This window comes from Neltuma alba, unplaced genomic scaffold (assembly GCF_004799145.2).
Source record: "Neltuma alba isolate B1F8T4 unplaced genomic scaffold, ASM479914v2 tig00012014_pilon, whole genome shotgun sequence".
Taxonomy (NCBI): domain Eukaryota; kingdom Viridiplantae; phylum Streptophyta; class Magnoliopsida; order Fabales; family Fabaceae; genus Neltuma; species Neltuma alba.
The window spans coordinates 31039-43608 of record NW_021636585.1 but is presented as its reverse complement, the minus strand read 5'-3'; the positions used below and the strand labels follow the sequence as shown (position 1 = coordinate 43608).

Here is a 12570-nt window from a genome sequence, read left to right as displayed (position 1 = left end):
AAATGACAACTATCTCAGCATCTGGAGGCAAGAAAACAAAAATGGGTAACTCGCCTAACCCAGTGGGTTATCCGGGTTACTTCTGGTTCATATCGGTTCACGACAGGTCCTGTTAAGTCAAAACAATGACGAGTCAGACTATCGACCAGACCGGACAAGTAGCAGATTCATTGGTTTCTGGCATAAACCGGTCGGTCCGGTCCAGTTTTTAAAACCATAGTTTTAGGTTTTCTTGTCCCTGTTGTTTCGTGTTATTGCCGATATCAAATAACATCATAAATATCAGTTACTAGAATCTCGTGGAGCAATTCTTCGCTACGCAAAGTGAAGATAAAAAGAGAGTCGTGATCCCTCATATTGCTGTCGCTCTGTACAGTGGAGATGTAGCACTGCCTCTTTACCATAAGCTCGTGCTCTAAAAGGATCATGTGATCGTGGAGCAAACGAGGCAACTAAATCTTACAATGCACCTTACAAATTCATTTGCTCAATTTCTGAATAGAGACGCTTCTGTGAGGTAATGTGGATGAGTTTAGAAAATATTTCCAAATAGCAAAAGCATATTTTGATTAATTAATTATCTAATTCTTTTTTACTCAAATTAGGGTCTGATACCAAGGCGGGGGGAGTTTAGAAAATATTTCTAAACAGCAAAGTAGATCTTGATTAATTAATTACCCAATTCTTTTTCATGCAAACTAGGCTCTGATAGGGGTGTTCAAGGCCGGCCCGTCCCGGTCGGCCTGTTCCGGTCCCGGTCTTATTGGGACGGGACGAATCCGTCCCGAAATTTTTCGGGACGGGACAAACCAGGACAGGACAAAAAAGGGACCGAGACGGGGTCGTCCCGTCCCGGTTCCTTTTTTTAAAAAAAAATTTTAATTTTTTTAATTTTTTATATAATATCATTTTTTTCATATTTTTTTTAAGATTTGAGACTATTGTATGGAACTATGGATATATTTATTTAGAGTTTTTATATTTGTTAATGATTTGAAATTATTGATGATTAGAATTTTTAGCAAGTTTTTATTGTGTTAAAAGCTTTTGTTTAGAGTTTTTAATAACTATTATATGTAATATTTTGAGCTTTTGTTTAAGAGTGCCCAAACAAATAAAAAAGATGTTTTTATAAGATTTAAGCTCAAAAAAATATAATTAAAAAATCATATTTTTTTAAAAAAATTTAAAAAAATTTTAAAAAAATTTTTCGGGACGTCCCGGTCCCGTCTCGGATCCGTCCCGTCCCGACCGGGACCGGGACGGACCGGGACACGGGACAGAAAATCTGTCCCATTACTCTTCATTGAGACAGAACCGGGACGGGCCTGTCCCGGTCCCGATCCGTCTCGTGAACACCCCTAGGCTCTGATACCAAAGTGGGAACAATCCTTTCTTAGAGAGAAGTTCTCGATGTGTTGAATGTTGGGTTTTTACACTTACTAACTCAAGATTTATAATACTAATAATTAAAATCAATTAGCATGTCCATTGCCTAAAGTTTTAGAAATATTTTATATTTTTTTTGCATTTTGGTTATATTAAGCTTCTTTATTACATAATTGTATCTAACTTTTGAGACTCTTTTTTTTTAAAAAAAAACCACCCGCTTATTTTCTTTAAGGTTCTGGAAGCTATTTAAAACCAATACTTCTCAAGCAATGATGAAGACAAGACTACAACTCAAGTTGACTAGTCCAAAAGGTCAATATATGAACTGAATTAGCTTTCAGGATAAGTGTAAGGCACTTGCTAAGGGTCCGCTTCAAATTATCCTCACCAACTACCCTTGTTTTCCATATACTAAGATCAATACAGTTTCTTCCAGATTTTCATCTCCATTCAGAATCTGAGCAAAGCATCTCTAAGTTACATCCTAATGTTTAGATGCCACGTGCTGTTTGTAGGCATATTGTTTTTTTTTTTAGCATGAACCTATTGCACACAAGTGACGTCATGTCTCCATTATGTAAAACCGTAGCAATATGGGAAGAGAAATTCTTAAGTGCTCTGAGAGCACTACCTTATTTTAACACTGACTAATAAAATTGTGCCAACTTAATTGGTATAAGTTTGCATGTCAACATAGGTGGCCTTTCAAAATTTAAAATATTTTATGAAAAAAAACTCTGATACTCTCATCATTTCTCTCTCATTTTTTAACAAACATCATTTAAAATTTCTTTCTCTCCTTGAACATCTCTCCTCTATTTTTTCTCTTGACCATCTTTCCTCCTTCTTTAATTGACCTCTCCTTTGTCATTACCTATCTCCAATTTTTCAAATATCTTTTGAAAAGATATGGAGTTTACTCGCAGAAAAAACAAAAGGGTGGAGACCGGATGGGGGTGGAGATTTGATGAATGTTGTGATGAAGTAATTAAGTGGAGCCGATGGCTTTAAGAGGAGTAGAGATGTAGTTTGTGAATCTGCAACTAGGAAGGGAGAAGAAGATGAAGTCAACGATGGAGTCAAGGTTGATGGTGGTGAGGAACGATAGAGTTGAAGGCGTTGTTGGTGATGATGATCAAGGATAAGATGAAGTCGTGACCCTGAGGTTCATGAATGATGGAGTTGCAAACTTTGCCAATTTTTTTCTAAAGATAAAAGTTGAAAGAAGAGAGGGAAATTTATGGGGGAAGGAGAGTTAGAAGAAAAAAGCGGAGAGATGTTCAAGATCAGAGAAAAATTTTTAAGTGATATTTGTAGGAAAATGAGAGAGAAAAGATGATAGTGTCAAAGGTTTTTTCAAAAAATATTTTAAATGTTAAAAAGCCTCCTTTCTTAGACATGTAGACAGACTCCAATTGAATTGGTACAATTTTATTGGTATCCACTTTGATTCTCTATCAACCAATAATTTGGGACCATTAACATGGTTAAAGCTAAACGGTTTGAAGTCTAGACACTGCGTAGTACTCTTTCTACTACTATGTTAATATAGAAAAGATTTAAAAAAATAGTTGGAATTTCTTTTTTCGGATATAGAACACTCATGCCGATAAAATGATTTGAATGGATGAAAAATGAAAAAAAGAAGAAGAGTATTTCATTTCAGTATTGAAATAAAGTGGTACTCTAGAAAATCTAAAAATTTCTCTTAAATGAAAAAAAGTGAGAAACTTTACACCCTTTTCATTATTAAATTTTATTTTTATAAAAAATAACGTTTATAGTTCTCTCCCTCGTTGGTTGATTGAACCAACGTTTATAATTATCTAATAGTTTAAAGAGAATCTCCAGATATGTTGGAACACGAAACAATATTTTTCCCCTTGAATAAAAAGGCTACATTTGCACTTTTGTGTCAAATACCCTATTGATCAAAATTGTGATATACTTCTCTAGTATTAAATATAAAACTTATTTTGTAGTATAACTTTATATTACAAAATGGGTCTTGTATTTAGGATAGGAGTAGTATGAATTTTTGAAGGAAAGCATTGAGTTAAAAAGATTTGAGAGATGACAATAATAAAGATAAATGGAAGATATTAAAAAGAAATTACATCAATAATAGACTGTAAAATCTTAATAGACAATGAATCAAATACAATCCTAATGATCTACCTTGTTGAGAGTTTAATCCTAGTTTTTGCTTGTATCACCTGTTAGAAGACTTTAATACCATCGAACATTCTAACTTGGATAAAAATTAATGAAAGAAATTCCCCCACAAAAAAAAAAAAAACAAAGGACTTGACTAAAACAAAACCGAATAACCCAGCAACTGACGAACCAGTAAAAATTGCTTAGAAGAACCTGGTAGTCAAATCACTGGGAAAGAAAAAATGTACTTTGAAGTTTGAACTCTTGGGAAATATAGAAAAGGAAAGATAAACAATGAAAAAACATAAATATTCGTTGAAATACACGTAATAAATAATATTTGACCGAAAAAGATGCCAATTGAAATATGGGATAAGGTGCGTCCAGCACCCTAAACTATTTACCTAGGTGCGTCCAGTGGTCTAAAATAATTTTGGGTGCATCTAGTGTCCTAAACTAATTAAAATAGTACGTCAATATCCCAGGCTAAAAAAAATGTTATGTTTAACTATTACTTTCCTGACTCGACTTAAAGTTAACCCCAAATATTCTAAATGGTAGATATATAGACATTTGATATGTATTATTCTTACTCAAAATTGAATTTATTTCCTTCCTCTTCTTCTAAATAAATTGTCTTTTGAGTAAGAATAATACACATCGGGTGCTCATGTGTCTACCATGTAGAATATCTGGGGTCAACTTTAAGTTGAGTCAGGAAAGTAACAGTTAAACATAACATTTCTGTTAGCCTGGGATATGGACGCACCATTTTAATTAGTTTAGAATACTGGATGCACCCAAAATTATTTTAGGCCACTGGAGACACCTAGGTAAATAGTTTGGGGTGCTGGGTGCACCTTAACCCTTAAAATATTCCTTTTTTCTCCGGTTCTTTCCTTTTCTACAATTCTCAAGATCACGGATCCAAATATGATTGCTTAAGCAAACAAATAAAAATAAATAAAAAGATGCTGACTGCAAAAAGAGATTGATGAAAACATTTATGTAGTTTATGAAATAGGTAAATAAATGGAATAAGGAAAGAATCGTTGGTAACATGCAATTAATGCTTCTAAAAGATTTTTACTGAAAATATGACAAGATTTTAAGACTAAAGTTGATTTATTTTTCAAATTTTGAGTACAGAACTTGTTTGTCATTGTATTGTGTGCTGCCAAACCACCTTTTCCGTGGCAAAATGTCACCTTGGCCTGACATGTGTGTTTGTGATGGCTTATGAGGAAATGAATTTCTGGACTAAAACTTAAGGTGAAGTAACTTTTTCTTATTTTTTGCTGTTCTTTTTATATATAAACTTTTCTTTTGTTGCCTACCCAGTTCACCAGAGTTTTGTTCTGACTACATCTGAATCCGACCCGTATCGCACACCTGGCTGTGGTGGGTGAGTCCCCCTCTCTCAACAGAGATTTCTGCATACGCTGAAGCTCGAACTCAAGACCTCACTTAATCGGTACCAAGCTGTTTATCACTTGAATCAATTCCCGTTGGTTGTATATATAAACTTTTGAAACTAATATACTTGTCAAAACAGGTTAGGCTCATTGGGTCAGCTCGTTTAAGTCATTTTAAATGAAGAGTTAGGTTTGTGTTTTAAAAAATTTAAAAGAAAATTGAACTTCAACGAGTTAGCCTCATAAGGCTTAAGAAATAAAAAGGCTAGCCTTTTTAATCCCTTCTATTTCTTTAATTATAAAAACTTAATACATTATTAAAATAACTTACTACTATTGAGTTTAGGAAATAATAAATAACAATGATTTAAATTCTAATTCAAATCTAAATAACGTAATGTAAATTTTAAGAGTAAGTGAAATTTTTTTAATCAATATTAAAATATGGGGACATTGTCTACTAATCTTAGAGTTGGGAGTTCATCAACTTTTAAAGTTTCAACACTTACAACTTGTCATTCTTCTCATACTTCAAGTATTTCAACAACAACATTTTTTTATGATGCATTTGCTGTATTTATTATTTAAATTCTTTGTCAATTAAACTTGCTTAATTTTATTTGGCTAGTATAACAGTATGTAGTTGAAATTCTTTTAACGGTGTAGGATTATCAAAATAACTATATAATTATGAATCAATCTTGTATGAATAAGTTTGGACAAGAAAATTATTTAGAATAACCAATACTAAACTTAATAATTGAAAAGAATTAGATGTCTTGAATTAGTTGAAGAACAATCAAAATCACATTCTAATTATTTCAAGGATGACAGTTGATATTTTTAGCATTTCTATAACTATAATAGCCAATAAATTGTCACTTATCATTGGTTCATGTGTGCTGACGAAGTATAGAAATTCTCTTATTTAAACAAATGTTCAAGCTTTCATTTGTGCTTGTAACTGGTTGCATGATTTTATTTTAGATGGTAGATGAAATCCTTGATATTATTGTCATTGAAGAAAAACCTAATTGCAATGAAGAATAATTAAATAATTGTTGGAAGATGAATATGAGAATTATGTTGATATTGTTAATCTTTAACGGCTTGGTTTCTGTCTTTCTTATTGGTTTGTTCTATTTATGTATGGATGAAAATTGTTTTGAGCTATTAATTACATGTTATTAATGATTCTTACCTTATTCAATTTATTTACCATTTTACCTATTTCATAAACCACATAAACGCTTTCATCAATCTCTTTTTGCAATCAGTATCTTTTTATTTGTTTGCATTTGATCGCTTCAGCAATCATATTTGGATCCGTGATCTTGAGAAATATCTTTTTACCTTAATCATATTTGTTAGTATTTGATTGCTTAAGCAATCATTATTTACTGTTTATTTGATAATCTAGTATACTTATTTGAATAGCTGATTATTGTCTGATTAATATTCGAGTTAAATAATGGATGCAATAAAAACCGTAGAACCAAGAATATAATGTATAGAAAGCAATAAGCTACCAATAAGTTCTTATATGCCTTTAGACGAAGATGAAACATGTATGTTTTCCCCATTTATCTTGGGAGATGGAGATAGTACATTTAACCAAGTAAACTGGACAAATATATGTATTTAATGAAACAACTAGGATGTTATATAAATATAAATATTCAAGATATATTAAAAGTATATGCTTCATAAGATATAATAGAAAGATTACCAAAAGATGCAAAATTAGTAATAGACAAAGAACAACCAAAATAGAGATTAGAAAGATTAATAGAGTTAGCAAAACCTTTAGAACAGAAGATATATGATATAAAAACAGAAATAAGAAATCTTACTAATGAATTAACTTATCTAAAAGGAAACACTAAAAATATTTTGAAAGCTTCAGGAATAGAGTAAAAAATAGAACTAATAGAAAATAATCCGCAAATTTAAATGTTAAGAATTACGGCTGAGGAAAATGAGAAAGATAATGAGAATACTAAAGAAAAAAGGAAAAATCCAAAAAAAAAACTCTAAAATTTTAAAATATCAAATCAAGAATGACTACAAAAACATGTTGTCATTTACTTTTCAAATGTTGTCAATTATTCTTAAAATATAGTGAATAGGAGCAATTTGGAATTTTAAAATTTAAAGATTTCTTTTGGGATTTTCACAAGAAAAAAAAAATAAGATCTCAAATATTAGATGAAAATACGAAGCAAATTAGAATTATAACAGAGCAAATGGAAAAAGGACAAGAAGTAATGAACAAAAACTTGTAGACTATATTTTAAGAAATTCAAAAAGTAGATTTAAAAAGACAACGAGAAAAATATGGATATCAACGAACAATTTTTAAAGAAAAGGAACAAATAAAAGAAGTGAATCAAACAGATGGACCTAACTCTTCTTTGGTGATTTTTGGCAGCTCAAATGGGAAAAGTTGGTTTGCGTCAATTTGTTGCCTAATTTAGACGTGCCTACCAAGCTGTCCCACAGAAAAACGAAGATTATTATAAACATAAGGAGACCCCATCATTTATAAAACTAATATTGATGAATTTAATTATTATAAAATTAATTTTGATAATTTAATTATATTTAATAACTTAAATCGATATCTTAATTTAAGAGTGTGTTAATAGTTACTAGAAAAATTGATCTTCATGAGAATTCTATGAAGAAGTAACCTGGAGTTGTATGTTCAAATGCTGATAACATATGCAACGTTGACCGTCTGCTTGAGGTAACTGTTTATACTGGTCTTTTAGATTAAGCCCAATTACGTCATACAAGCTCAGACCTAAGGCCCAATAATAAGAAACCCCAAAATAAGTCATGCCTGGATTTTGGGCTTCTTTTTTTTTGTAAGAATGTATCTAAAATGAATCCTCCCCGAGCAGTTTCCATGGGCAGCCCAAGATTAGAAATAGTATCATCTTTTTTTATAATATGAAATAAATTGAATAAAAAAATAATTAAATTAAAGACAATAAATATATATAAAAATATAACTTATTTTTCTCAAAACATGCTTACCTATAAAAAATAATAATAGATAATTAATGTAATGAGATTAAAGAACGATTAATGAAGGTAAAAATAAAAAATAATATTAAAAATTTCAGACATATTATTAATATATTTTTTGGTACATACTATTAGGATTTTTTGTAAATAGGACTACGACATATTTCAAAAAAAAAATTATGTAGGATTAAAGAGAGTAATAATGATAATGATGATAAACATATAACATATCTTGAATTAATTTTGAGGAATAAAAGAAAAGAATTATTTTAGAAGCAAATAATTTAATAGATTTGACCTTTTGTGTGTCTATGTATAATTGAAATATATTGTTTTCGTTATATTCTAGTATGAAATATGATTTTATTTTTCCAAACTGAACAAATTAATTATATTTTTCCGATCCTAAATATAATATTCTTTTTATAATGTAAATTATACTATAAAAAAAGGTCTTACTAAGATATATAAATTCAGGCCCAAAAAAATAAAAAATAAATAAGGAAACAAATACTAGCGACGACCAACGTGTGGTTTTTTTTTTTTTTGGTTTTTCTTTTTTTGGGGGGGGGGGGGGAGGAGGAAGGAGCGACTAACGGCTATATTTGTGTGCGGGCATTGATCACTGAGAGTCTGGGACGTGGCTTCATGGGAAACTGGTCTCGAAAATAGCACAGTGACGAAGGAGAAGAAAAAGCTCTCTGTAACTGAGGCGATCCAAAAAACGACGTCGAAGAGGAAGGAAGAATGGCAAGTGGTCCTCCATGGCGGTGGTGCGAGTTGGAGCTTCCATTGGGGATATCAGAAGAAGCGTTCCAATTGAAGAAAGCCGTGTGCAGCCATGGCCTCTTTATGATGGCTCCTAACTATTGGGACCCTCTTTCCAACACTCTCACGCGCCCTCTCCGTCTACCTCTCTCTGGTGATCGCTCCTCCCCTTCTTCGTCTCTCTTTCGATCTGTCATCGTCACCATTGCTCAGCCGTCGCATCGTCCCAGCTCGCTCAATCTTCGAGTTCATGGCACCAGCTTCATCTCTCCTCAACAACAACATGCATTACTGGTATCCCCACTGATCAATGCTCTTGAACATCACTTGGGAAATACACACACAAATATTGCGAATGTGTTCTGCTCAGTTGTTGCTTTTTCTATTTGAACGGGAAAAAATTGATTTCAATTCGACTTGGGTTTAGGGTTACGAGGGAGTGTCAGTTATTTTATTCATAGGAAGAAAAATATCATCATCAATTTCCCTGATGTGGCCAGGCTCAGGTGTCAAGAATGCTGCGTCTGTCAGAGACCGAAGAGAAAGCTGTGAGGGAGTTCAGAGGCATATCCATGCATGGCGATGATGATCAGAACAAAAGCTTTAACGGAAGAGTCTTTAGGTCTCCCACATTGTTTGAGGATATGGTCAAGTGCATCCTCCTCTGCAACTGCCAGTGAGTTTATTACTGTCTTTCATGATCTGTCTACTGACTCCGACTTGGTGGCTGGCACACCATGTGATTGACATAATGCCGAAATGAAGATATGAAAACTTGTTCCTCAATTCATTTTATTTCTTTCTTCTGGGATTTCTTATTTCCTCCCTTTTCTTCTTATTAACAAAACACAGATTTCCGTAATAATTTATAACTCTAAAGTGATTTCTGAGATGAGATAAAAGGTATTGTGATCCAAGATGTGAGAGTGTGTATGGAAGTTGCCTCTTATATTCTCTATCTTCCTTGCTTGATAGACACTTTACAAACTTCTAATTTCAGAGGATTTCAATCTAAGAAAGTCACTGGCCATCTTTTTATGAAACTTGTAAATAATGGAATAGAAAATCTGCCGCTTCCCCTTCTACTCCAATAACGATTACTTGACTCCACTCTGTTCAGAAATCCCAAACTAACAAACAGAAAAATTCAGGTGGTCGAGGACTTTGAGCATGGCTCAGGCACTTTGTGAGCTTCAGCCGGAACTGGACAATGTGTCCTCCTTCCCATCGATTGTTGAAGGGGGAGCCACAGTCTCTAACAGTCAAGAAGAAAAAGCTGAGAATGGAGACTACGTTCCAAAGACACCAGCGACAAAAGAAACCAAGAAAAACACATAGGACCTCTGGCTTTCCTCTGAAAGCAAGTTTCTTAAGAAGAAACTGGACTTCGAAGGAGATGAAAATTCGCGGGAAGACAATGTCCCAGCAACAAGTTTGAACTCAAGCTTGCCTCCAACTGATACTGATGGAAATCCAAGTCAGCATTGCAAATCTTGTGAAAATTCAACGGAGTTAAGCACAGATGACGAATCATCTCTTGGGTTCTCTAATGGAAGAGACTATTTTGCTAACGAGGGTATTGGGAATTTTCCATCCCCAGAAGAGCTAGCAAACCTTGATGAGAGTTTTCTGGCGAAGCGATGCAAACTTGGTTATAGGGCAGGGCGGATAGTAAAACTTGCTGGAGCCATTGTTGAAGGTAGAATTCAAATAGGACTACTTGAAGAACTTTCTAAAGATGCGAGCTTATCAAGCTATAACCAACTAACGGACCACTTGAAAGAAATCGAGGGATTTGGCCCTTTTACTCGTGCCAATGTTCTTATGTGCATGGGTTACTACCATGTTATTCCAACCGATTCTGAAACGATTAGGCATTTGAAACAGGTGTTAGTGTCAAACATTTCCTGTTTTCTTTGTCAATTTGTCAAATACTCCTGATATTTATGCATGAGATGCAAATGCAGGTTCATTCTAGAAAATCCACAATCCAAACAGTTCAGAGAGATGTTGAAGAAATTTATGGAAAGTACGAGCCGTACCAATTCCTGGCATACTGGTAAGTAACAAGAAGGAAAGCAAAAACTAAAATACGGAAACTGAAAACTTTATAGTACTAGAGGAACAAAAAATGAATTTAAGCCATGTTATTTAGTGGTAGTCTTTCGTGTTTCTATAATGGACCTTTCCATGCAAGTTAATTTCCTAACGTGGTTCTCCTGTGGCCAGGTCTGAACTATGGGACTTCTATGAAAGAAGATTTGGGAAAATGAGTGAAATGTCTTGCTCTGACTATAAACTCATAACTGCTAGTAATATGAAAAGCGAAGGCACAGGCAGAAAGAAGAGGAAGCAAGCAACTTAGCATGCCAAGGCCAGCAGCAATGAGGCTTTCTATCCAAATCTACTTTTCAGGCTTGTTGCCCCTAAGCCTAATTATTTTTTTGGGGGGGGGGGGTTTGGAATATTTGGGCATAATGTAGAACTAATATATTGTTCAATGTTGTTTATAACTCTTAAATTATTAGTTAAGTCGGTGCGCATGGATGTGTTAAGACTTGAAATCTATACTATCCAAACAGAGTTTCAACCATTCAGATTTAAAATATTCAATTGATAATTTTTAAATAAAAAGTTATCTTAAAAGTTAATATATTATCTTTATTTTATATTCTATGCATATTAAAATAATATTTTTTAAAAAATAAAAGTAAAAAAAAAAATTGAACCATTCTAATTAAATCTACAATACAAAGTAACCATGCAACACAAACCATCAACGTCTCAATTATTGAATCAAATATGGAATTAAGTTTAAAATGTTTCGTGTTGGCATATAGGAAGAACTGAAGAAGTGATAACAACTCATTGTTAATCAGACAATTAATCACGCCGTAAACTTTATTATAGTGAAACTTGTACTGCCAGCTGTTTACGCATATCTTATACAATATTACAACGAAATTCTATACTCTTAGTTATAGTTAATTAGTCTCTTGAATTTGAATATATAGTTACGTGTGAGAATGAACTAAATTTAAAAATTCTTCCTGTTTAAGACATCGACCTCCCCACGCATGATTTGGATTTATTTTAATCTTTACCACTTTGTGTATATTTAGACTTATTTTTATTTTTGCTGGCCAAAAAAGATTTATTTTTATCTTATATTTTAGATTTAGAAGAAAGATTTTGAAATTTTTTCCCTCTACATTCCTTTATTTGTAAAATAGTTTGACTTTTAATTGAAATTTTAAAGGACCAAATATCACAATCTAAATTTAAAAGTACTAAATTGCCCCTAATTGAATCCTTACAATTCTTTCTAATCACATCTTTATTGAATAGAATTTCTTTTATAGTCGTCTTAATTTATGCTAAAATTCTTTGTAATCTTTTATTAATCAATATTTGCAACAAAATTTATTAAAATCAAATCAAAATCTTTTATTATTTATTCAAAATATCTTACATATCTTTTTGATAAATTTTTACTTTTAATCAAATAGACCAATACCTTAAGATATGAAATATGATGGTGTCCATGATATGTGATTATAAGAAATATAGGAATTCAGTGAGGCGTAAGTTAATATTTTTTATTTTATATTTTTAATATTTGATCCTTCTAAATAATTAAAGTTTTCGAGATTCTCTAACAAATATTATTATCTCTAGGCCATATCCCTCTAATTTTCCAATTAATCATTAATTAATATACATGCATAAATAGTAGGAAAAATGACAATAAAATACCACTTGAATTCTAAAAAGACAAATAAGGCACCTGAATAAGCAAAATGAC

The 12570-nt window shown here is 32.3% G+C and overlaps 2 protein-coding genes across 2 annotated transcripts; both read left to right on the top strand.

Annotated features, from left to right (window-relative positions):
• The first annotated feature begins 8744 nt into the window (after positions 1-8744).
• On the top strand, positions 8745-10103 carry LOC114721159 (uncharacterized). The gene is made up of 3 exons (XM_028906979.1): positions 8745-9059; positions 9266-9441; positions 9917-10103. The coding sequence occupies exons 1-3, from the start codon at positions 8745-8747 to the stop codon at positions 10101-10103; spliced, it is 678 nt and encodes a 225-aa protein (XP_028762812.1).
• Positions 10104-10182: 79 nt separating this feature from the next.
• Positions 10183-11205, top strand: LOC114721158 (uncharacterized). The gene is made up of 4 exons (XM_028906978.1): positions 10183-10197; positions 10278-10652; positions 10733-10824; positions 10995-11205. The coding sequence occupies exons 1-4, from the start codon at positions 10183-10185 to the stop codon at positions 11128-11130; spliced, it is 618 nt and encodes a 205-aa protein (XP_028762811.1). The 3' UTR covers positions 11131-11205.
• Positions 11206-12570: the final 1365 nt, after the last annotated feature.